The sequence below is a fragment of the Oryx dammah genome, unplaced genomic scaffold (assembly GCF_014754425.2).
Source record: "Oryx dammah isolate SB20612 unplaced genomic scaffold, SCBI_Odam_1.1 HiC_scaffold_26, whole genome shotgun sequence".
In the NCBI taxonomy this organism is placed as follows: domain Eukaryota; kingdom Metazoa; phylum Chordata; class Mammalia; order Artiodactyla; family Bovidae; genus Oryx; species Oryx dammah.
In genome coordinates, this window is record NW_024070210.1 from 85,193,677 (window position 1) to 85,218,957 (window position 25,281).

Genomic DNA, 25,281 nt, shown 5'->3' on the forward strand with positions numbered 1-25,281 from the left:
GTGCTGTTTGTTGCAGTGCCCAGACTCTCTCGCTGTGGCGCTCAGGCTCAGTAGTGGCGGCACGCAGGCTTAGTTGCCTCACAGCAAATGGGATCTTAGTTCCCCTACCAGAGATTAAACCCAGGTCCACTGTATTGAAAGGCAGATTCTTAGCCCCTGAACCACTATGGAAGTCCTTAGACTATTGTTTTTTTCTTCTTTTTACATCGGTCTCTTTGTCCAGCCCCTCCCTAACTCTTCAAGAATAATTGGAAAGGTTTTTAGGGTTTGTTTTGTCTTTGTTTTTGGCATTTCAAGATTAAAGCAGCTGTAAATCTGTGAACAGCAGTGAATTCAACCTGTACTGTATTTTTTTTTTTTTTTAAAGTAGTCAATCCGGGCAAAGTTCTACCACCAAAATCGAGGTGAAGAGGATGGAACTCTGGAAGTAAAGAGAAACCCACAGAGCCTTTGACTTTCTCCTCTCTGCTCTTTTTGGCTGCCCGTGCCCTTTTCCCCATGTCTGTCTGTCTCCTCCCCCTCCATGTTCCAGCCCTCTCGCCTCCTCCTATCAGCCCGTTGGCTCCCATTCCATCCTTGCTCTTCCATGTTCCCCCTTCCAGCTAAGTGGCATATGGAACTAACATTACTCCTTAGCATTTCCTGCACTTCCATCACCAATACTTTTACCATAAGCCCGTAATTTCCAGACTAAGGCGAGCTGCACATGTCACATTTCTCTAAGGGAGAAAGAGATCAGATCGCTTCTTAGGTGTGACCCCTGGCTAATTTGCTTTGCAGTCTTGGATAGAGAAAACTTTTGGTCCTCAGCCTCAGGTTTCTTTGCATGATTGGTTCCCATTTTTGCCCAAATCAGCGGTTTCCGATTGGTGGCTGGACACGAGGGCTTCCGTGTCTCGGTGTTTGCTTGGCTCCTGTCATTGCCAATGCTGCTGTCATTTTGAAAGAGGTGGCAGGGAAGGAGGCCAAGGTCGAGGGCTTCTTCTCCGAGTCTGCTGAGCCTCCCCCGCCTCTTCTGCCCTGCCAGCCCTCCTGGGCCACGTGGGGAGGCAGGCCAGGCACAAGAGGGTCAGGTTCAGGCCTGGGGCTCTTTTCCTAACAGCTGTTCTCTTTCTCCTCCTCTGTTTCCTCTTGCTTCCAGGAGATCACCATGGAGAAACGTGCGACTTTGGGGTGTGGGCCCTAAGTTAGGAGGATAAGGATGGTCCAGGGTTCAGTTCACAGTGGGCTCTGTGACCCTGGGTAAGTCACAGGGTTGGTTTCCACCTGGCTTTGTCAGTTGCCCGAGGAGCTGGATTAGATCCAGTGGTTCCCCAGAGGTGTGGTGATGGGTCCTTTGGTTCTCAGAAGCACTTTTCTAAAGCCAGCTGGAAGTTAGGCAGAGGCCCATACAAGGGCTGTGGGAGGTGTCCAGGCCTGTGTCTGAAGATGTGGTGTCGTCTTAGGTGGGCTGTGCCGCTCGTCTGGGCTGGGTGGGCCAGGAGCTGTGATCTGCCGGCCTATGGGTCACCGCGTGATGAAGCTGAGGAAATGAATTAACTTCTGTTTTACAGACCGTTCATCCACTTGGTACTTGGGGGGTAGGTAGCTGTCACTGTCCACACCAGACCCATGGCAGAGATCCTGAGCTGTGTTCTCTTTTCGGACCCTGCTGACTGAGGACTCGGTGGAATTTCTATAAGTGGTCCCAGCCCAGCTGGGCTCCAATCCCTGGAAACTGGTTTCAGGGGTCCAGGAAGCCATTTTTGTACCTTTTGTTGATTTGCCCCATTGGAGTTAACCAGGTGCTTTGCTTTCAAAAGTGAATGAAGGGTCAGAACTCTTGCCCTCCCCTGCTCCATCCTTTCCTCTCCAGTGACCCAGTCCAGTTTGACTAAGTTAGCCAGCCCCTCTGGGCAGGGCACCAGCAGGGGACACCGAGACCTCAGACCTTAGCAAGACTGTTTGGAGGAGAGACCACAGGAGGAAAGACAGCCAGGCATCCTATGGCCGAGCTGCGGATCCCTGAGGACCCTGGTGGGTGGATGGGGGGGCTTCCCTGGGGTGGGATCCAGTTGCCTGCAGGTTCAATGAAGTCTAGTACCTGGGGAAGCCCTTTGTAAAGTGTATCATGGGAAAGGAACACCAGGTGGTGTCACCGTACTTGGCAGCAAGTCAGGGAGGCTGGCAGAGGGTGAGGCAGGGATGCACCTGAAAAGAGGCACAGCATCTAGTTGGAGGCATTGATAGGAGGGGGCTGGGGATCCTCCTCTGGATTTGACACTTGACTCTCGTGACCATTAGAGGCTTTGGACAAGGAGTGACAGGACTTGACGTGATCGGAACAGCGTTGGGAGGTCGTGTCAGCTGTGCCCCTTGCCCTCTGGGCCTTGCTCTTCAGCCTTCCCGGGGGCCTTCGGTTGCACAGGGCCAGTGCTGCAGCTCGTGGGTAATCGCGGATGTCGTGGTTGTTTCATGAACCACAGGACTGTAGTGCAGCCCGAACAACTCCATGAGTTGAGACGCCTGCTCCCAGCTGTCCTGTAAGGTGGCAGGCATCAGACAGGTGGTGCCAGTCTCCCATGTTGGAAGCCCAACACCTTGAGCCCTGGGGGCTGTTTTTATGATCCTGGTGTGTTTTAAGAGACAACATGATTGATTTTTGAATTTCAGTAATTATCCAGATAATTGCCTGGCGGCCCAGATTTCCTTTTTGGCATCTCAACGATGAATACTGGGCTTCTCTGGCCCATAAAATCTCCCATCTCCTTTTGGGGACCAGTGACTGAGTTTGGATGTGGGCTAAGACTAGAAGTGGACAGACCCTCAAAATTTTGTAATTAGAAGGGATCTTGTGTCTGTCTGTCCAGTGTGCGAATTAGGGTACCGCAGAAGCCCAGAGAGTTGGACATGACTCCCCTCAGGGCGCACAGCAGGTAGTGGCAAAGTGGGCCCAGAGTCCAGGTCATGACACTTCCTGACCAGTGTCCTTGGCACTATACCTCTGTGCTTCTTGCCCCCCCTTCCTGCTCCTGGTCTCCATTCAGACACAACCCGGCAGGACCAAGCCTTCACTGGGGCCTGCTTCCAACTCCTACTTCTCACACCTTCCAGTACCCACTGAAGGCAGCAAGGGACAGCTACTTAAAAGATGCAGCCTGCTAAACTTTCACTGATCATGGCGTTTACCAGTTCTAAAACCTTCAGCTCCCCCTGTTCCCGGTGCACTGTGCCCCCGCCGCATACACATACACACCCACACACACTGAAGTCAGACCCAGCATGACTCCTCCCCACTTCCTCTCTCCCAAACAGCCTTCTCGGCCTTTATTTTTTTTTCCCCTGTTCTGGGAATTGTTCACCTGTTCTTAAATTAAGCATGGCTAGGTCAAGGGGTGGGCAGTCAGGGAAGGCTTCCTGCAGGAAGGAAAGAGTGAGACTTAGGGGAGGAAAGCAAAGGTTTAACACAAGAGAGGGGCCGCTGCCCAGCCAGGCCCCTCCAGTGAGCCCGAAGCCCAGGTCCTGCACCAACTGCGCCAGTCCTCCCTTTACCGCCCCGAGTCTGTTCTTCTGACTGAAGAAGCATCTGCAGTGGCACCAGCTCCTCTGTCTTTACCTCGCCGAGGCAGAAGCCGAGTCCTCCGCACGCTTGGGGGAGGAGGTAGGAAGCCAGTTCCAGGCGGCGAGGGAGCCAGTCACAGGGTTTATGTTAATGTAGGCCCTCCCCCAGCCAGCGCTTAGCCTATTACCCAGGCCCTGCCGACAGCTTCATTAGTGGCGCAGCGAGCCTCAGCCTGCCTTCCACGGTTCCCTAAAATAATAAGGATGGCGTCACCGACTTCCCGCGGCCATGTGCTCCCACCCAGTGCCTTCAGAGCTCTATTGTAGGAAACAAACAAAATCCAGACACCTAGATGCTTTTTTCTTAGAGAGGTTTTTTTGTGTTAAAGTAAGGTAGGACCCTGCCCCTTAGTTAAGAATTTAAAAGATCTTTATGCCCGTGTGGAGAGCCCAGTCTTAGCTACCATTGAGGCTGCAGAATAACCTCCTGTTAGCAGAAATGAGAGAACTTCATGGTTGGTTCCAGGGTCTTCCACTGGGGACTGTGATTTCTGATCAGAGCAGTGGTGTGCTGTGGCAGGAGAATCACCCAGCTTGGGGTTCCTCAGCTCTCAGCCAACTCTGGACCTTACTGCTTCCTCTAGAAAAAGAGGGCTAAACTAGAGCAACATTTTGAAAACTGTGGGTCACGTTAATTTTTTTTTAATGTAATAGAAAAGAAAAATTGTAAACAGGGTAAGTTTTGTTTCTGTGTGTGTGCATGTAAACACACAAAAATATATGTGTCCTGAGGCAAGGTGTCAGTGTCTTTTACTGTGGGTTGTGGTCAGAAAGCCGCTGACCTAGGTGATCCTGGAAGGCCTTTCAAAGCTTTTGAAATCAATGTCCAACTTTTCCTTCAGAGCCTGACAGTTCCCCCATGGAACATGACTGATTTTTGCAGGTTTTGCCACACTGATTGTTAAAACTAGAGATTTTATGGTTAAAAGGAGAAAACCCCACGATCATCTATCATTCCTATGGAACACCTCTGGGAAGAAGCCCGTTTCCCTGCTGCCTTGGTGTCTTAGGTTGGCCTTCGAGCTAGAAATGGGCTCTGCAACAGGGGATGGCCCATTTAAAAGCTGACCTATTTAAAACCCACAGCACCAAAAAAACACGGGGTCAATCTGATTTAAGTCTTCTTCTGTTGCAAGGCTGGGACCTGAAAACTAGTTTGGTCAGGAACTGACAAGGTTGAAACCAAAGCTACAAATATTTGTTGCATGCCCATTTGGAGAAAGGAAAGATCAGACTTGGAGGTCAGTGGGAAAAACTAAAGAAAACAAGGTGTAGCTGTAAAACCCAGAGGTGTGTCTTTGGGGCACACCATTTTCAGCTCTCTAGAACATGGAGAGGCCTTCATTCCATGAAAGAGCCCTGCGGGCAGCAGAGTTAACTCAGGGCTGTGGGCCTGCCTTGACGCCCATTCTTCTGCCTTGACCGTGGACACAGCAGTGAAGGCAGCTGTGGGTCAAGGAGAAGGCAGGTGGCTTTTTCCAAGCTCGGGCTGCTATCCGTGCATTATTTCATCTAATCCAACCCCAGGTGATGGCACTATTGTCGTTGGAGGAAACAGAAGCTCAGGAGAAGTGAGGTGATGAGCTTGCGATGGGAAATTTGGACTTGAGCCAGGTCGGTCTGCCTCCAGAGCCTGCCTTCTGTCCACCTCTCTGTTGCCTCGGGAAGTGCTGGAAAAATAAAGGGCAGCCCTCTCTTGAGCTTCCTTCTCTCTGGTCTGGCCTTCAGAGGGTTTTGCTTTAGGCCCAAGCTGTCCATTTAAATCCGGGGCAGCTTCACGGGCATGTGGCCTGTGTGACCACCCAGGCCCCACGCTTAGAAGATCCTTACCCGCTCTTGGGTTTAATGCGCTGCTGTCAATGTCTGGGGATTCTTAACAGTTTTTGAGCAAGGGGGTCTTCCAGTTTCATTTTGCACTGGGCCCTGCAGATTATCTGGCCAGCCCTGGCGTTGCTAGAGTGCATCCTGATTCTTGGTCTTGCTGGGTCCCTCCTGCCTGTGCTTAGCGTGCCCGTCCTCTCCAGGCGGAGGCATGTGAAGCATGCACCCTGTTCCAGCCTCGGCCCTGCTACCTGGCACACTGGACTGGAGTTGTTTACCGGCCGTCTGTCTCCTAGCCTGCCACCACACCTCCCGCTGGCAGGGACCCCAGCTGTGGATCGTTACTGGCTCCGCGTCCCCTCCACTGCTTAGATGCACAGTGTCACAGGAGCTTGCTGGGTGGAGAGAGGGGGTTTCTTAAGGGCAGGAGAACCTGCATGCACAGCACTGGGTCAGGTCAAGAGGAGGGTGCACTGTTGACCGAGCTCCTCACCGGGCTTGCCTGGCGGGTACAAAACACACCAGAACGCGTTGTTATTGTTTATAAAAGGGAGGGCTTGTTCAGCCTGTGTCAGACCAGTTGCACTGTTAATTTCACGATAGTTTGTCTCCCTTTGCATGCCCGGCGCCTAGTGCTGTGGCCGGCACGATAAACAGGACATTTGTTAAGCAGTTGCTTGGCTGTCCGCTCCCCGCTAGGCTGATTACAGAGAAGGACAGTCCCTGACCTCTAGGAGGATCGGATGCTTAATACACGATTAAATGATTCATGCAGCAGCTGCCCTCGGTGCCCTGGGATGCTCAGAGCCGGGCGATGAAGGGTTCCTGGGGAGAGGGGCTTAACTCGGTCTGTAGGCAAGGGTGAGAGGTGGGGTGGGGGGCAATGAGATTGGAGGAAGTTGGCTGAGGTTGAGAGTAGAAGGCCTCCTTGGGTCAGTTTAGGACCTTGATTTTTTTTCCCGGAGGCGGTGGGAAGCCAAGAATGTTTTCTAGGCCAGAGTTTGTGCTTTATAGGCTAAACAGATATCATTGTCCCTTTTCTGCAAGGCAGAACCTGAGACCTCAGGGATAGAGTCAGGGTCGTTCAGCCAGCTGGGCCGGGCCTCCAGTTGGAGGTCTGTTCCCAGTAGTCCAGCATTGCTGCTGTCACAGAGACCCCATTTGGAAGCAGAATCAGACCTAGAGTGACTTAGACTACCATGAACAGGACCACGTTGCTGGCAGTAGAGAGGAATGGTCAAATTTGAGAGATCTGTGAAGACAAGATTTCACAGTTTTGAAACAAGCAACGGGTTCTTCCTTAGAGTAATAATGTGTTCGTGTTTATCAGGGATGGTTCAGCTCCCCTTGGTGAGAAATGACTGCTGAGTTTTGCTTTGGGGACGCGTTTTTCAGAAAATGCCAGAGCCGGGCAGTCTGATTTCTTAGGAACCTTCAGTGCCTCCCTACTGGCATCTCCAGGGGGGCCCGAATATGAATATGCAGACACCTCTTAGGTGTTAACACTTGAGGAATTAGCCAAAGACTCCTGTGGAGGGTTGTCATTGGGGTGACTGAAAAGCTCCCGAAAGAAGTAGAGTAAGTCCAGTCGTTGGTTCTAGAGAGAGTAACCACATTTTGATATTTTTAAACGGCCAGTGGGATTGGGAGAGAGTTTAAACCCAAAGTACAAATTTTCGGTTTAATTTTAACTTTGCGCTTAGCTCACACCCAGGGTTTGGCAGGGGGGAATGGGCCTTACTTTTTTTTTCCTGTTTTAAGCAGAACACACCCTGGATGTAACAAGGATGTTCTCTTCACATGGAGGAAGCGTTTGCAGCAGCAGCAGCACTAGGAGAAACGGGAGGAAGTGGGTTGGAATTGCGGCAGGATTTCTAAGAGTCAATTTAAGGAAGCTTGGGGTGGGTTGGACGTTTTGAAACACGCCCTGGAGCTGTAAGAAAGTGCAGCCCTGCATGGAGGCAGGTGGAATAGGGCTGGATGCCATGCCTTCGACAGGTCAGCTGTTGGACTAGACCTTTTGTTTTTTCCTGTTTGGTCCATTATAGACACATCACAGTCTGCTTACCTGCCATCCCCGATGTGACTCATCACCCCACAAAGAAACTGTGGGTTTCCCTCGTGGTTTGGGCTTTCTGGTAATATCAGCAACCTCAGGGTGTAAGCCTCAGCCCACCTACCCCACCCCTTTTGATCTCTCCCCAAACCCCGCCAGGAAGGAAATGCAGAAACCGTGGGGATCCCTAAGTCCCCACAGACCTGGAGCAGCCACCTGGCCTTCCAGACACCGCAGGCTCTCCCTCCCGAGTGACAGGAAGCAGCCTTTGCTCCTTGGGGAGGAGCGGGGTTTCAGGCCCCTGGCCTTTGTCCAGATCCTTGCTCCTGACTGCAGTGTCATTGGAATGGGGGCTGGGTTAGGTTTTGTGCTTTGGTTACCAAGGAAGTGTAACTAGGGTGGGGACAGCTGGGAGTAGCCCCCATCCCACCAGTGGAACATCTAGAAAAGGAGCTGAAGGGGGTTTAGTGCAGTCAGGGTAGTTTGTAGGATTGAATTTGGGGGTCTGGGAGAACCTGTGCCCTGCTTGGGAATAGCAAGGAAACCCTCCTCGTCTGTGGCAACACTAACCATCAGGGTCTATTCCTGCAGCTTTAGGATCAGTGGTTCTGATGTGGCTGTACAATAGGACAGCACCCCAGGAGCACCCCATGGGGCGATTATGAGGATCAAATGAGACAGTGCCTGCAAAGAAAGTGCCTCCTGAGGGCTCAGGAAAGAGCCCTTGATTGTTGTTAATAAAGAAACAATCATTGTCGTTAGTAGTGGTGTCTTGCATATTGTCCTCAAGAGGAATGGCCACCTGTTTGGGCGTGGTGCTGGGACTGGAACCTTGGGTCTATCTGGAGAATTCCCAGGCAGCACTGAGCCATTCTGGGAAAGAGGCAGACTTCCAGGAGGAATTCCCTTGACTCTGCAGCACCGCCTCCTGCCCCACCCCCCCTTACTGAGGCCTCGTCCTTGGCTGATGGCCACAAGAATAGAAGCCCTGACCCATCTAGAGAACCACATGTCTGAAATCTTTGAAGGTGGACTGGAAATCCTCCTCCTATTTGTCTTTCTGTAATGGAACTTAAAGAATTCCAGGGCCTTCCAAGGAAAGGAGTGACTGAAGGAGCCTAGCTGTGTGACCTCAGATAGAACTGCCCACGAAGGAGGTGGCGCTCCCTCCCCAGGACAGTTGATCTCCCTCCACTGCTCCCCAAAGGCCTGGCTTCCTGGCTTCGCACTGACCTCCTGCCCCAGGGCAGAAGGCCTCACGGGGTCTACCCCCAGTCTCTTGCCAGTGACCTTGAGAAGGGGGCTTGACCTGGACATCTGTCCTCCCCTGAAGAGTGGGAAAGGACTTAACTTCCCTCGTCTCAGATCCAAGGGAAAGGTGAGCCTTGGCGCTGGTGCCTGGCTGAGGGCTTGCTGGCTCTGGATAGGAGCTGCTGCACCTGGCTTCACCTCTCTTGCCAAGTTGTTGCTGTCCTGAGCTGAGCAGGGCACCTGCAGGGTACTGTGGCCCAAACAGGCCCTGAGCTCTCCTAGTCTGACCTCTTTCAAGGGTAGGCTGAGGGAGGGGCGCAGCAGCCTGCTGTGGATTCTCTTCTCCCGTGTGGACATATGTCCCGGTGATGCCTGAGGAAGAGGACCACTGTCCTCTTGGTGACCACAGTCACCCTGGGCAAATGGACCTGCTCAGAGGTGGGGAGCAGCCCTGGACAGTGACTGGTTAGGACAGGCCTTGTTCACTTATCCAGGAGGAAAAAAGGCTGTGAGGGGCTCTCAAAAGGACAGGCCTGGTCCGAGTGACCCATTGGTGAGAAATCCAAACCTAGGGATGGAAGTCCCAGGGAGCATCAGATCCAGGCCACATCAGTACACGTTTCCTGGAGGCTGCAGAGATCAGGCTGGAGAAGGCAATGGCAACCCACTCTTGCCGGAAAATCCCGTGGATGGAGGAGCCTGGTAGGCTGCAGTCCATGGGGTCGCTAAGAGTTGGACACGACTGAAGCGACTTAGCAGCAGCAGCAGCACACATCAGGCAAGTGGGGGTGCAGTGTCAAGCACCAGATGCAGCCAGGAGGGATCACCTTTAAGGCACCCGCCATCCATGGAAGGCTGGGGAGCAGCCCCCTGTCAGCTCAGGACAGGAGTGGAAAGGCAGACCAGGCACCCTGGCATCCCTTGCTAACACCCCTGGGTCATGGCAGGCCTGAGAGCTGATGACTCTTAGGCAGCCTGTCTCCCTACAATCTGTGCTGGAGCCTGGACCCTCTCTTGTAGCCAAATCTGCCTTTTAACAACCCAGGGAGAAGTTCTTTCTCCCTCATTCGAAATAAAGGGCTTAGGGCTAAGAGAGGGGATCTAAGGTCTCTTAATAGGGCAGAACCACCTCCAGAGGCAGGAAGCCTGCAGGGCCACAGAGGTATCTCCAAAGACCAACTTCTGGACATTGCCAAGCCCAGCATTTCTATGTGGGTTCATCCTGGGCTTGTGGATGTCCATTTTCCTTCCGCATCGGCTCTCAGGACCTGAAGAGCAAAGTCTAGAGCTGTGGTATTCCGTATGGTAACTTTCATATATCTCTTTGCATTGTGATTGATTAAAGCTGAATAAAATTTAAAGCTTAGCTCCTCAGTCTCACCTTCCCGGCCACATGTGACTAGTGGCTCCTCTCCTGGATGGGTTTCCATCACCACAGGAAGTTCTGTTCGACAGCACTGGTCTCCATTCTGTAGAATGAAGAGTTGGAGGGGTCCCTGGTCTGCAGCCCTTACTGTGGGGCAGGCCAAGCTGGTGCCCAGGTGATGACTGCCAGGGTGGGTGGGCTGTCTCGGACTGTGGTGGCAGGATTGGGTACACCCCAGGACCCATCCGCATGCAGAGGGTCACAGACTCGGAGGTGAAAGGACAGTGGAGACTGAGGAGGGGGAGTAGTAGGTGGGGGGCCTCAGGAAGGCGGTCAGGCTGGGACCATGGCGGACCCTGGGGTGAGGGGCTCAGAAGGAACGGCCAGGCTCGGAGGTTCCCCAACAGCATTGTGGCTGCTGCACTGGGGAGCCTGGGGGCTGAGGTGCAGCAGTAGGGTTGGAAAGAAACTCCCAACCTTGCTGTCAACAGTGGGGTGATTGGATTTGTCTTCTCCAGTCCAGCCAAGACGCCTGTCCAGAAGGGCCCCTGGTTCTGCAGCTCCAATCACGCCAGCACCTCTCCCCCCACTCTCCCCGCCTCAGTGTCACTAAAAGCAGAGAAAGACCAGCATGGGCGCCGCGCTCCAAGGCTTCCCGTCTGCCTCCTGTCCTCCTCCAGCCCCGGCCTCAACCCCCGTCCCTCACCCCAGCTGATTCACAGCCTCCTTCCCTTCCCAGGTGAAAGAGCTCGTCCTGGACAACTGTCGGTCGAATGAAGGCAAAATCGAAGGCCTCACAGATGAATTTGAAGAACTGGAGTTCTTGAGTACAATCAACGTTGGCCTCACCTCAGTCGCAAACTTACCAAAGTTAAACAAACTTAAGAAGGTAAATAGAGCGGAGGCGCAGGTGTGCTTGGGAACTGGGCTGGGGAGGAGGACCCAGTCATTTCTCCAAGTTGAGGGAGCATAAAGGCAGGGGGGCCAGGGCGAGCCCCAGCACACCTGCCCCTTCCCTGAGCCAACTCCCTTCCTGGCCCGTCTGCGAGGAACTGAACGCCTGAGCCCAGAGCCTTAAGAGTCGTTTCTGCTTTTTCTCTCCCTGCCTCGTTTAGCTTGAACTAAGTGATAACAGAATCTCAGGGGGCCTGGAAGTACTGGCAGAAAAGTGTCCGAACCTCACGCATCTAAATTTAAGTGGCAACAAAATTAAAGACCTCAGTACAATAGAGCCACTGGTGAGTCATCGGGGCCTCCCCTCTCCTCTGGGATGGGAGGGGTTGGTACCAGGGAATACTACTTTTGCATTTGTATGACATGCTTTTTGTGTTTAATTATGTGCTATGAGATAGAATTCTGCTTCGTCTATAGAGAAACTGAGGCCTCGAGAAGTTAAGAGAGCTTGACCGAGAGGCTGAAGGATGCTGTAGGACCCAGGTCTCAATTTCTGGTCCTAGTGCTTTTCCTCTTAGTTTCCACTCAGCTTTGGAAACTCGAGCTGTCATTTCTTTAGGCTTAGAGCCTGGCTTGTGCCTTTCACTGGGGAGAGAGGAGCCATCCAGGAGCTCAGCTGGCCCTGATGGTGGCTGCCTGTTTTCTCCTTGGGTCACTGCCCCGAGGCTGGTGCCTCTGGAGGTGGGTTGCTCCTGATGCGGGTCCCCTGGGATGACAGAAAGCTATGTGGTATGGGAGCTCCATGCACTTCTCCAAAGGGTGTCGAGAAGAGTGACCCTGGTCAGCAGTCCTGGCTATGATGGTGACCACGGGCTCAAGGACCTGGGCCGCATGCCCTCCTTTGCTTGTCCACATAGAGCTGAGCACACCCAGACTTCACGACACACTCACTAGAAAAGGGCAGGTCATGGTCAGAATAGCGATTTCTGTGTTATCCGTATCTGAATGATTGTATTCACTTGACTTTAAGGAAAGGCTGTAAGATGTACCATTGATTAATTTTTATTGATTGATTAATTTTTGATTAATCATGGATTTCTGTTTTTGAAGTATAGAAATACTACTGCATTAAACTGACACTTAGCATAAATATATACATAAGAATTACTTCATAAGTTGGTTACCTTAGAATCAGGAAAGGGCCATAAGGTTAATTGGACAAGTTTGTACCTTTCCCTTTTCTGGGTATAGAAGGTAGCAGTTGGGGCATCTCTCAGTTTGGGTTCTTGTCCAAAAAGCATTCCTTGTAGTTTGTGGATACTTGAGGGGCTGGTTAATATGCCTGTGTGGTAGAATGGGAGGCTGGCATTTCTCCTCCAGACTCAGGCTTTACCTGCCCCTCTTTGGCATGGGGTCAACTACTAGAATAGATTTCCCATAGAACTTCTTCTAGGACTTCTTCGGATCTCCTAGGGGAAAGCAATTCTATTTATCTAGCTAGAAATCTCGATTTCATAACTTTATTATAAACTGAAAAAAAAATCTTTGAAGTTCTGTATAGTGTGTTTTGGGAGGCAGTTATGGAAATTGTGTATATACACGCGTGCACACACACACAGTGTTCCTTTGGCCTAGAATACTCGTGTTTGTGTCATTTCTTCCCTGGTTATCGGTGTGATTATTGTGTTTCTCTTGCTCCTGAGAGTGGGGAACCGCCTTTGGTTGGGAGAGGCGGGCCTCACCCACCCAGCCCACAGCCCAGACTCCCTCTCTACCCTTGACCTTCTGCTAAAAATGACCAGGTCTCAAATTACAAAATCTCAAGAGAATGACCTTGTTCCTGACATTGACCTTGAGGGACAGTAGCTTTAATCACCAGTTAGGCCTGGCCCCACTGGAACAGGGACTTGGCCTGAGGTGGGATACCTCCTCCTGGAAGATGAGGGAACTGTAAAGATGTAGCAATTTCTTGCTAGCTGTGTGACCCTTTCACTTCCTGGGCCTCAGAATCCAGCTGCCAACAAGTGTAACATGGACTAGAACCCGTCAGTGAAACCCATTGGTATTAAGTACTGTGGACAAAATCTGGATCCTTCATTGGTTTTTCGCTTGTCCTTTTTGACAGGCGGCATTGCAGAGTGTAAGAACACAGGTCTGAAGTGGGACTGCCTGATCAGAACTCAGTTCTCTGCCCTCTGCTTCCTCTTCTGTAAAATGAACTAATAATTATTTCTGCTTTATCAGTCTGTTGAGGATAAACTGAGTTAATACACAAAGTGCAGTATTAATTGCCATTATTATTATTCCCAAAAGGAGGTAATTTGCATTCCTGTGGCCTTTTCAGTTCCTCTCTGGCTGCTTAGACACAGGGCAGGCTCCAGAGCTCTTGGCTTATGCACCAAGAAAGCCCTAGGTTAATTTCAAACTTGTCAGTGTTATGGCAAAGGCTGAAATTGCAGAATAGAAGTGTTGGCATTGGGTAAGACTTTGAAGATCCTCAGGTCCAACCCCCCCCCCCCCATCTTTCACATGGATGAAGCTCCTCACCTGTGAGTTCTGCATGCTGTCTCACATCACCCCCACCTGTCTCCTCATCCCGCTCACTGTCTGACTTCGCTGTTTCCTTGCAGAAAAAGTTAGAAAACCTCAAGAGCTTAGACCTTTTCAATTGTGAGGTGACCAACCTGAACGACTACCGAGAAAACGTGTTCAAGCTCCTTCCGCAGCTCACGTATCTTGATGGCTACGACCGGGACGACAAGGAGGCCCCCGACTCAGATGCCGAGGGCTACGTGGAGGGCCTCGACGACGACGAAGAGGACGAGGATGGTGGGTGGCGCCAGGGAGAGGCCAGGCCGGGTTTTACAGCAGGCAGATGGGGCGTCGCTGGCCCCTGAGAGCTGCCGACCTCTTTCTAGAGCTGTGAGGGGAGCAGGCCGACTGCTTTGCTTACTGCTCTCACGGTCTGTCTCATAGGTCGACACTCCTGTAACAAAAGGGCCTGAGCCCAGAGAGACATCCGAGGTTCTCCAACTGCGTGGTAACTCCTTAGAAACCATCTGAGGGACATCCCTGGTCAGGGAGCTGAGATCCCACATGCCTGGCAGCCAGAAAGCCAAAACAAAACAGAAAAGATGTGGCAGATGAAAAGACTTTAAAATTGGTCCACATCAAAAAAACATCTGAGTCCTCCTTTAAATTTTTTTCCCTTTTCCAAAGTCCTCCCCAAAATGAGATCCTATGGTGTCTCTTGCTTGGATTTGCTTCTGGGGAGGAGATGAGCGATGGAGGAAGGTGGAGCAAGGCCTTAGGGTCCCCTCTTCTCATCTAGGGTCCAGTGGTGGAGGTGAAGTCATGGCTGGAGAGATTGTGGGGCCCCCTGGTGGCTGCCACCCATAGGACCACATGGCAGGACCTGGGGGGTGAGGACTCAGGAGCCCCAGGGATCTTGGAAGCAGAGGAGGTTGTAGGCAGCACACTGGGCTCCCTAGTGGCACAGTGAGGAGTCAGGGACTTACAGGAAGGAGAGAAGGAACAGGAAGGAGGACCTCCCGTCTTCTCTCCTCTCCACGCTGACAGCTCAGTGCCACTTGCGTGCAGGGCTTTGTGGCCGAAGTTGAGGGTTGAGACTTGGCCTGAATATTTCACAGATGAGAGTGCTTATCCCTTCTTAGGTGGGAGTATTTTACTAGGTATTCAGACATCCAGTTTGCCTTAGTTTGTTCCATCTTGTGCTGGGACAGAAAAGTCTCAGGACTACAATCCTGAGACCAGGCTTCTGAGCCCAGCTCTGCAACTGACTCCTTGTATGATCTTGAACAAGTCACTTCTCCCCTCTGGGACTTGGCTTCCTCACCTGTAGATTTTGGCTTGATACTCTCTCTGAATAAATTGACTTCTTGGCTTTCCTGGGCGCTGTAATTTGGCTCCCCAATTTGGCATTTTCTCTGCCATCTTAGCCTCCATGTGGGATCTTTCCTTCTCAGAATCCTTGGGAAGAGGGCTTACCTTTGAGGTCATTCTAGAATGCTCATTATTTGGATGACTTCAGGGTGTGTTCAGTCACATTAAAGCATCCAGGCTGTGAGCTGGGTGGGTGTGAGAGTCGTGGCCCCTACATCAAGGAGTGCATCTCTTGTGCCAGACCCAGCGACCTGGGGCCTGTACTGCGGGAAAGAGGGGTCAGCTCACCATGCCTTTATCCTTGTCCCCATTTCCACTCGCAGAGGAAGAGTACGATGAAGATGCTCAGGTAGTGGAAGACGAGGAGGACGAGGAGGAGGAGGAGGAAGGGGAAGAAGAGGACGTGAGTGGAGAGGAAGAGGTAAGAGGCTGGGCTGGGCTGGGGGACCATCTCTTGGAGTCCCCCTTACTTGCTTTGCTGTGTCTGAATCAGTCCCACTAACTGCCTGACTGATCGGCCTTAGCAGCCAGGAGCCCTGAGTGTGTATTGAATCACTTTAGGGCCTGTTACTGGGCTGATTTGGTCAGCCCTGGAAAAGAAAGAGGGGGTTCTGGAGGCCAGTAAGGAGGTGACTCTTCTGCTGGGACAGCCTGGTATTTGTTTCCATGTAAGAATCAGTTCTTATAGAATCCACATCCCCATTTTCCACCTTTTTGCATTTGTGTGTTAATTCAGATACTCAGCACTTAGAGTATGCTGGGGAAAAATCAAGGACTGCATTGGACTGATGGGTAATAGGATAAGACACTGCTGGATTCCACATCAGAGGGTGGCAAGGGTCCCCCACACACAGCGGATAAAGTGCCATTATCCTGACACACTGGCCGGCATTCTTCAGCGAGGTCTGGGATGTGTCTGTGACAGGGTACAGCCTGTTTCTACCACTTGCTAGCTGTGTGTCCCTGGGCAAGTTGCTTGACCTTCTGAGCCCGTTTCTTCATAGGTGTCATTTTACAGCTGGGTTGTAAATAGGGAGCAACTCACTGGATTGTTAAGAGGATAAAATAATTTGTAAGTAAAATCCCTAAGGACAGGGAGTGTTTGACCACTTACTATTTTAGGCTTTCACACCCTTCAAGGTCCTGGCTCTGTGTGCCTGGTTTTGCACTTGGATGGATGTTCTGAGTCTTTCTAAAGCAGAGTCATTTCCCCTGACTTCAGGTTTCTAAATCTGACTGCAAAAGTTAGACGGAGAGAGGTTTAAAATGGTGACAGCACAGACAAGGTACCTGCCTTCTCCCGTAACTTCCTGTCTCTCCCCATCAAGGGCACAGACACTTGTCTGCCACACAGGCTCTCTCAGGTGGGACCTCCTGGCTGGCCCCTCGTGCTGGGGAGAGGCAGCTCAGGGTCAGAGGAGAAGCCGGTGACACAGGCTTGGTTCCCCCCTAGCGGTGCTGCCTTGTATCTCTCCTGCCCAGGTGCAGGCTGCTAAGTTCACCACTAAAGAATATTATGTATTTTAAAAATAGAGAGAGCAAAACAGCACGCCGCCCCCCAGGACAGGGTAATAAGGCATTTTGGCCAATGGACTTGCTCTTCCTGTCACAGGAGTCTCCAGAATGCAGAGGGTTTTTGTTTTGGGATTGGGTGGTGGTGGTGTGTTTTTTTTTTCTTCCTCTTCTGTAATCTCATTAACCATCTGCAGATTTCACACACACACACACACACAGTCTTAGCAAACAGACTAATTAAGGAACTATTTGGTGACATTATGAAAGGATATTTCCCTTGACAAAAAGAAGTCTATTGCCAAGTTCTTTTTAAACAATGGGTTGCCTGGTGCTTCAGGAACAGTATCATGCAGATTCAATTAGCCTGGACCTCCAGGAGCAGCGTAAAGTGTGGTCCTGGGTTGAGGGTGAATTCACACCCCTTGCTGAATCTCAAGTTGCTGGAAGTGATTTTCTTTGAGGCGGGGAAGAGGGGAGGACATTGCATTTTCCCTCTCCTCCAAGTGATCCAAGTTGCAAGAAAGTGAAGGGGCTGGGTAGGGTGAGGCTGGACTCACCCACGGAATCTGGATTGGGGTTTTCCCTTGAACTAAAACTAGATTGAGGGCAGATGAAAGTTTGGCCTACTTCATGTGATAGAGAGTCTCTGGGGGAACTCGTTCCCCTGGGAGGGCACACTGCAGAGCTGCCCGAGTTACGAGGACTTCAGGTCAGGAATTCTTAACCTGGGCATAGAATCCACTCCCACTCCCCGTTCTTGCAGGTATTGTATGTGATATGGGTGTTTCCTGGAAAAGAGGTTCAAAGCTTTCTACAGATGCTTAAAGGTGGTCCTTGATGTAAAAGAATCTCTGCTTTAGATTCACCTGACCAAACCTTGGGGCTGCTGAGAGGCTGGCCCTCACCTTTCTGAGCTCAGCATCAGGGAAAGTGGCTTCTTCCCCATGTCCCAAGGCCAGGGCGTTCCTAAAATCCAATGTCGTTTTCTCTTCTAGGAGGATGAGGAAGGTTATAACGACGGGGAAGTAGACGATGAGGAAGATGAAGAGGAGCTTGGTGGTATGGCAGCCTTTTTACTCTCCAAGGGTAGCAGGCTGACCCCTTCGGTCATGGTAGATTGCTGGGCCCTGAGGACCAGGCCTCAGTTTGCCAGGGACAACAAAGTGTCCTAGACTTGAGCTCCCTGCTTTCCTGGCGGGTGGACGGAGTCAGAGGCGAGATCCATGTCTAACCTGAATGCCTTTTCCTTACTCTTCCAGAAGAAGAAAGGGGTCAGAAGCGAAAACGAGAACCTGAAGATGAGGGAGAAGACGATGACTAAGCGGAATAACCTATTTTGAAAAATTCCTATTGTGATTTGACTGTTTTTACCCGTACCCCCCCAAATCCCGCCCCCTGAAACTTATTTTTTTCTGATTGTAACGTTGCTGTGGGAACGAGAGGGGAAAAGTGTACTGGGGGTTGTGGGGGGAGGGAGGGTGGGAGGGGGTGGAATAAAATACTATTTTTACGGCCACTCTTTATTTTTTTCCCCTAATTTTTCTTTGTGTCTGGTTCTGTCCCTGTAAACGCAATAGCTGAGTACACACAAGTGAACGTTTGTTCCTTACCCTCAAAGAGGATGATTTGGAGATCTCTGACATTTCCTGATACTTCCCAAGTCTCGAGTTGATTGGAAGGCCAGGGCTGGCCTCAGTTTGGTTTCTCAAAGCCCAGGAGGGCTGAGCACCAGCCGCATCTTACCTCTTGTTCCGGATCCCATGATTTTCACGTTTCTTGGGCCGTCTAGAGGCAGCAAGCGCCTTGATTGTAAATAGCAACCTAAAGGCGAATCTTGGCACTGGTCTGGGGACCTTCCCCGTCTTCCATCCCCTTTCTCTCTTCCCAGACGGTGGTGGGCTTTGCTCTCCTGAGAAAACTCTGATGTCACTCTTGAGTGATGAGCCAGAGAGCTGGAAACAGCAGGCTTCAGAGTTTAGGAGTAAAATGGATTCAGTAATTCTAATTAAAAGAGAAGAAGCAAACCCTCAAACTTCAACCTCTTTCAAAGATACAAAAAAAACAAAACTGTCCCTATCTTGTTGTGTAAAATATTAGAATGCTTTGTTTTACAAAATGACAGGAGAATTCTTCTGCGCGTCCTGCTCGGCCTAGACCATTTTTACAGACCTAGGCACGGGACACACTGCTGCATGTCGGCTGGGTTTTTTTTTCATACACCCGAGCACGGAAAAACTTAACGCAAAATTGTATTTTCTTACCTAGTGGAGATCTGAACTGACTGCAAATCCCTAGTGAATGTACAGGTTTGCTTTTCTGTCCCTCTCCTGATTGCTTTCCAAGTGGCGTGTGACTTCCTAGCCCATGTTTCATCTGGATCAAAGAGCATCTGCACCGGTTTTCCTCCCCCTCAGAAGAGCCAAACTTTTGAGTTTTATGTCTGTTTGTCATTGATAAATTTCAATAAATCTTTTTATACAATTTTTTTTGGGGTGGCTTCTTTTGAGTCCCAACAGGCCATTGGTCTATGACACCATCTAGATAACCTGCCAGGGGGTGGGGGCGGGGGGCAGGAAGCTTCACGTTGATTACCTGATGAAATAGGTTTTCTTACAAGATCTGTAACCTGATTAAGTTTGGCTACTCTGGGTCTCAACTCAAGACTTGGTGTGCAGTCTTCAATAAAGACTGGATTTGGGCAGGGAAGTGGTGGAGGATGGGGGTTTAAAAAGATAAAGATACAAAAAGGTTTATTAAACACCAAAAAGCCGGCCTTGGGACCTTATTTTTAGTATATTTTATTGTTTTGTTCAGACTGTAAAAAGAATACAGGAAAACCAAAAGAATGTACAAAACAAATTTGTTCCTTTTTCATTTAGTGTTAAGTATGATAGTTTCTCCCTCTAAAGAGGCTTCAAAAGCAAAGCATATACCTGAAATGGCTATGTAGTAGTCCATTAATTTACTTAATTCTAACCAAATGGTAAGATATTCAGGTTATTTTCAACTTAACCACTAGACATTGTGTTATATTCTTTTATGAATTTGATAGTCCAAATGCTTAGTCATTGTACCAAAAATTGATGTTTATAAGTCTCATGTGCAAGGTTCTGTGTTTTCCAAAAAGATCATACCACATACTGTAGTAGTTGATACATATACACAGAAATTCATTCTCAGCCATAAGGGCTTGAACCTCACAGCAAGCCCTAGATCCTATGTGATTCCAGCAGAAAGGGTGGTGCCTGGATACTTGGACATTTTCTGGCTCCAGGTGTAGGTTGGGGAGGTGGCCTCCTAGAGGCCAAGTGCTATGCCTGGCATCAGGACTGTGAGAATGGCCAGGTGTGCCCTGCCTCCCAGAGCTGGGAAAGGAACGTGGGAGTGGAGTGAAACGCAGCGAGACTGGTGTCAGGTTTTCTGATATTGACTCCTATGAGGGCTTTTAAGAATCAGTTAATTTCACATAGATTGGAAGTAAATTGTAAAATGGATGATGGTGGGTGAGTTAGTGCTGATGAGACCCAAGAGGAAGAACCTATCTGTCAGTCATATTAGGCAGTCACATCAGCTTTTGAGATAAGGTCTTACTGTGCCCATTTTACTAATGAGGAAAACAGGTCCAGTGACTTGGAGGTATGAAGAACAGGAGGCAGGGTGAAACCTAGGTCTCTGGGCTATTTCCATTTCATCAAACTTAGTCATGTATGGCAAGTAGGAAGAGGAAGCTCAACCAGAGGGAGGGAAGCAGCTCCTCATTGAGCTCTTGCTGAATACCTGGTATCGCATCTCATTGACCTGATTGAATCCTCACAGCCATCTTAGGTGCCATAATCCTTGTTATATGGGTGGTTCAGAGAGTGAGTCCCAAGGTCACGCAGTCAGATAAAAGCAGCATCGAGAATAAACAAGGGATGTGTGGTTCCAGCACCAGCCCTCCTAGCAGATGGTGGTGGTTTAGTCGCTAGGTCGTGTCCAACTCTCACAACCCCCATGGACTATAGCCCTCCAGTCTCCTATGTCCATGGAATTCTCCAGGCAAGAATACTGGAGTGGGTTGCCATTTCCTTTTCCAGAGGATCTTTCCCACCCAGGAATCGAACCCCAGTCTCCTGCATTGCAGGCATTCTTTACGACTGAGCTACAAGGGAATCCCTCTTACCAGGTGGCTTAGTGGTCAAGAATCCTGCCAGTGCAGAAGATCCCTGGGTCAGGAAGAAATGGAAATTTATTTCCTTGAAGGAGGAAGTGGCAACTTTCCCTTGAAGAAGGAAATGGTATACTTTCCCAGCTGTGGACAGAAGACCCCGGCTGGCTACAGTACAGGGATTCATAAAGAGTTGGACCCAACTTAGCACGCACATACACACCAGAGTACCTCCAGCCTCCTCTTCCCCCAAGCTGCAACCAGCTGTGTTGAAGCAGTTACCCTTGCTCACCCGTGGTGCCAGGTTTCCCCACCAGGTCTAGCAAATGCCACAGGATGGACCCTTGAGACAGAAGGGCCCTTAGAAATCACCTAGTCCTCAACCGACCCTCTCATTTGATGAAAGAGGAAACCAAACCCGGGGAAGGTAAGTGATGTGCCCAAGGTCATCCTGCAAGACAGTGGCAGAGCCCAGACTCCCATTCCTGGGCTTCTGAAGAGCCACGTCTCTCACAGCTGCACCCTGTGGTTGCAGGGAAGCCAGCTGTCATGAGACGTAGGATGTACTCAGTGTAACGTCTTCCAGAACACAGCCAAGTCTTGGGGGGAAAGGATGTGGTGAGTGCATGCCACACCTGTCTTATGTGACTTTGGGGTTCACCTATGTGTTTAAATAGTCACTGTGGGTTTGCCTTCCTGGTAGTGTCTGAGAGGTTGATCATCCTAGAAAAGGTGTGAATTTGTTGATGGAGAGAGTAATGTGACGATTCTTGATCATGAGTTCCTTCTTTGTGTAATGTGCTGTATCTACTGCCTCCTTCAATCCTCATACAGATTTCAGAGACAAAACCAAGGCTTAGAGAGGTGAAACAGCTAGCCTCAAACTTGTCTTTCTGATACAAGGGACCTTGTTCTCACGCACTACATTGAAAGAGCCAGGCAGATGAGGGAAGAGGGGATAAGCAGTTCAGTTTGTCTCATTTGCTGACTTGCAAAGGCTGTTTTTATCCTCATTCAGAAACTCATTGTTCTTGGTTGGAAAGATTCCCACAGTGGGTCCCTAATAAGCAGCTTTGGACAATGGCAGCCCTGAGTCCCAGGACCAGCCCTTGAACAGGCCCCTGTGGCCCGCTGGACCAGGGGTGAGTGGGGCCAAGGACTGGAGATGGTGAGACAGATGAGGGCAGGTCTGAGGCTTCATCTGCCTGACTGAGGCCCTCAAGGTAGCCACAAATATGCCAGCAAATGGAAAGACCAGAGACATTCAAACCTGACAGGGCTTCCGTGGACTGCCAGCAGTCTATGATTGCAGGGGCTGATGCAGGGGACATCAGTGGAGTTGGCCACCAAGCATCAGCTGCTATTTGTCAAGGGACCGATGAAAAGACTTGCACAGATATGGACCACTCCCATTCCTGAAGTTCAGATGGGGCTGACCCCCACTTCTGTGGTTCCTGGGATGAGCAAGTGACCCTGTCCTGGTCGATCAGCATATTCCAAACTTTGACCATAGTGTGGTCCGAGGAAAGCCTGGAAACCAAATTGGTTAAATGAGGCTTGGTCCTTGGGATTTTGAAAATTGAGAAACCTACTACTAGGGGTACTGGGCTGGGAGGATGGAGGGACATCCCTTGGAGAGAGACTCTAGATGTCTCCAATTTGGCCTGAGAGAGTCCTGACGAATTCAGAGAAGTGAAGATACCAGCATACCAGCATACATAGGACTTATTGTTTGCTGGACTTTGTACATTATTTTGCTCGTTTCTCGGAATAATCCTGATGGTCATCGTTATCCCAATTTCAAAAACTGAATACATATAAGTACTTGATAAATATTAGCTGCTCCGTGCCAATCAGCCTGGTGTTTCCCAAATTTCCCTAGAAAGGATCCTCGGTGCTTGACAGACTGCCAGGTGTCACCCCTGGGAATTCTGGTCCAGGAGCTCTGGATCAGGGCCCAGGAATCTGTGTTTTAACAAGTGCCCTGCGGATTCTCAGCATCAAGGACATTTGGGAAGTGCATTCGACTCAGTCCCTACCACAGCCTACCAAGAAAGGTTATTACAGACATTTTAATTTAAAGTTGCAGGAAGCAAGGCTCAAGAGAGGTTAGGTAACCTGCCCAAGCTGACACAGGTGGCGAGTGACCGAGCTGGGGTTTGAACCTGGATCTACCTGATTTTCACACTCCTTGTGTAAAGGGGGTGATAACAACTGCCTGTATGTTTCACAGGTCATGAAAGACTCAAATGATGGAAAGAACTTCACAAAGTGGAAAGTGAAAACCACTACTGAGAAAGAGAAGTGGTGATTTATGAAAAAGAAGCCCAAGTAACAAGAGAAAAACAAAAGACCTAAAAGTGAAAGTCGCTCAGTCGTGTCTGACTCTTTGAGACCCCATGGACTCTTTGAGTCCATGGAATTCTCCAGGCCAGAATACTGGAGTGGGTAGCCTTTCCCTTCTCCAGGAGATCTTCCCAACCCAGGGATCAATCCAGGTCTTCCTCATTACAGGCAGATTCTTTACCAACTGAGCCACTAGGAAAGCCCACGGAGTAGGTAGCCTATACCTTCTCCAGTGGATCTTCCTGACCCAGAAATCAAACTGGAGTCTCCTGCATTGCAGGCGGATTCTTTACAAACTGAGCTATCAGGGAAGCCCTAAACCACTTGGTAACTGAGATGACCTACATGGAAGTTTTTCCCTCCCTTTTAAAATTTGCATATAATAAAATTTGCTTTTTGTGTCAACCACCAGATAGACTAGATTTTAGTTTGTAGATCTTAGTTGTAAAAAGAAATGGATCAACTCTCTGGGAATGTCCTAAGTCTTGCTGATGGACTTCTGAAAGTGTTACAAGTCTTGGCTGGGACTCAGAGGAGACTGGACTCATGTCCTAGCTTTGAGACTAACAGTTTGGGTGACTGTGGACAAGTCACCTTTATGTCCTATAAGAAGAGTGACACGGGCCATGCATCTTCTGACAGCCTTAGTTGATAGTTTGTTATGTTCTTTCCCTCTCTGCCCTGAGGCTCCAGTTTAGGCTTTGTTGAATGTGAAGTTTAGGAAAGGCATTCATGGTAAGAACTCTGGGATAACAAAAGGGTTAAATGTGGGAGCAGCAGTCTTTCTGCTGAGGTAGGACCTCTTTGATGAGAAACTAGCAAAATGATTTTAAGGTCCCAACCTATAGATAGCCCAGTCTTTACACACCCACTATTGCCTGGGTCGTCCAGCTGGCCCAATAACGAAGCAGAGAGAAAACCAGTCTGAACTGAGCACTCACCAGGTGCCCAGAGCTTGACACAGGTCCTCTCATTTCATTCTCACAGCAGAATCCACTTTGAGGTACTTATCATTTTTTTCACTTTCCAGATGAAGACACTGAGGTTCAGAGATGCTATGTCATTTGCTCAAGGTCACACAGCCCAGGAAGGCATGAACTGGTATCAGAAGCCATGGCTTCCTGGCCTGAAGGATGGAGGTGTTTCCTCACTTCTCAGATCCTGAGAAGCCTACACTGAACGGCAGCGAGATTCATCTTCTCCAAATCTTGGTTTGACTAATTTCACAACATTTCTCAAGAATCGAGCTCTCAGAACCAGTGCGCTCCTCCCACTCATCTCTGCGGTTCTCCAGACTTCTAAGTTTGTGACAAAAATCAGCCTCTCCGTGGTCCATGGAAATAGATGTCTTAAAACAAAAGTGATCAGAACCTCAGGAACAAGGAGGATGGATGGCTACCTCTGGAGAGAGTGCCACTAGATGTTTTGAAGGATAAATAGCAACCTCTTCTGGAACTTCCCTGGTGATCTAGTAATTAAGACTTTGTGCTTCCAGTGCAGTGGGCTTGGGTTCAATCCCTGGTCAGGAAACTAGGATTCCACATGCCTCATGGCCAATGACAAAAACAAGCAAACAACAACTACCCCCCTCCCCCAACAACTCTTTCTAATGCTTGAAAAATAGGAAGAGATAGCATGGCTGATGATACCATCCTGAGCTAGAGCTGGGAGTCCTGTATGATCAGCGTAGAGCCACCTTGGGAGTGGGTATCCTCCCAGAAGTATCAGGAGACACAGAGCATGTCTGTGTGCTGATAGGACTGGTCCAGAGGAGAGGGAGGCACTTAAGATGGAGAAAAGACAGAATCTGGGAGAAAATCAGAGGCCTGGGGTCCTGTAATAGAGGCTTAGTCTTCAGTACAGGAAAGGACACTTCTTCCTTTGTGACAGAAGAGAAAGGAGAAGAAGGTGATAGGTAAAGTTAGGTGGGTAGCTTTGGTGGAGGGGACATCTGCTTTTGAGGGAAATGTGAGGCAAGGTCACCAGTGGGAGCAGAAAGGAGTAGAGTGGCTGTTGAGGTTTGAGGAAAGACAAGAAGGTATGAAATGTTGTACTGAAGCGTGGGAAAACCACCACCTCTGGAAAACCTGTTTTTACCTGCAAGAGATGACCATAACTTTAAAGTGGGACCTGTCAGCATGGCTCGGCTGCTTAGTGCAGGCACCAAGGTTGTAGACAGCTGGATTTAACTAGCTAGATGAGTATAATGCATAGAGTGTGGGGGGGCAAGGAAGACGGGGTGTTTAGAAAGTTGTAAGAATGGACCATGCATTCTAAGTTAGCTAAAGAGGGAAGTGAGTCATGACAGAGTGAAAAAGCAGGAGATGGTTGGTAGACGAGAATGGCTGGGATTGAATAACTGTTGGGATGGGAGTACCACAA

At 49.9% G+C, this 25,281-nt stretch overlaps 1 protein-coding gene across 2 annotated transcripts in view; it reads left to right on the forward strand.

The window, feature by feature from the left end:
- The window catches only part of LOC120852506 (acidic leucine-rich nuclear phosphoprotein 32 family member A), a 38,517-nt gene extending 19,626 nt beyond the window's left edge, over positions 1–18,891 (forward strand). For both annotated transcript variants that reach the window (XM_040225781.1, XM_040225782.1), the window contains exons 2-7: positions 10,834–10,983; positions 11,210–11,332; positions 13,619–13,817; positions 15,215–15,312; positions 17,402–17,465; positions 17,666–18,891. In XM_040225781.1, coding sequence (XP_040081715.1) covers positions 10,834–10,983; positions 11,210–11,332; positions 13,619–13,817; positions 15,215–15,312; positions 17,402–17,465; positions 17,666–17,727 — 696 coding nt within the window. In that variant the 3' untranslated portion in view covers positions 17,728–18,891. The remainder of the gene's footprint in view (positions 1–10,833; positions 10,984–11,209; positions 11,333–13,618; positions 13,818–15,214; positions 15,313–17,401; positions 17,466–17,665) is intronic.
- Positions 18,892–25,281: the final 6,390 nt, after the last annotated feature.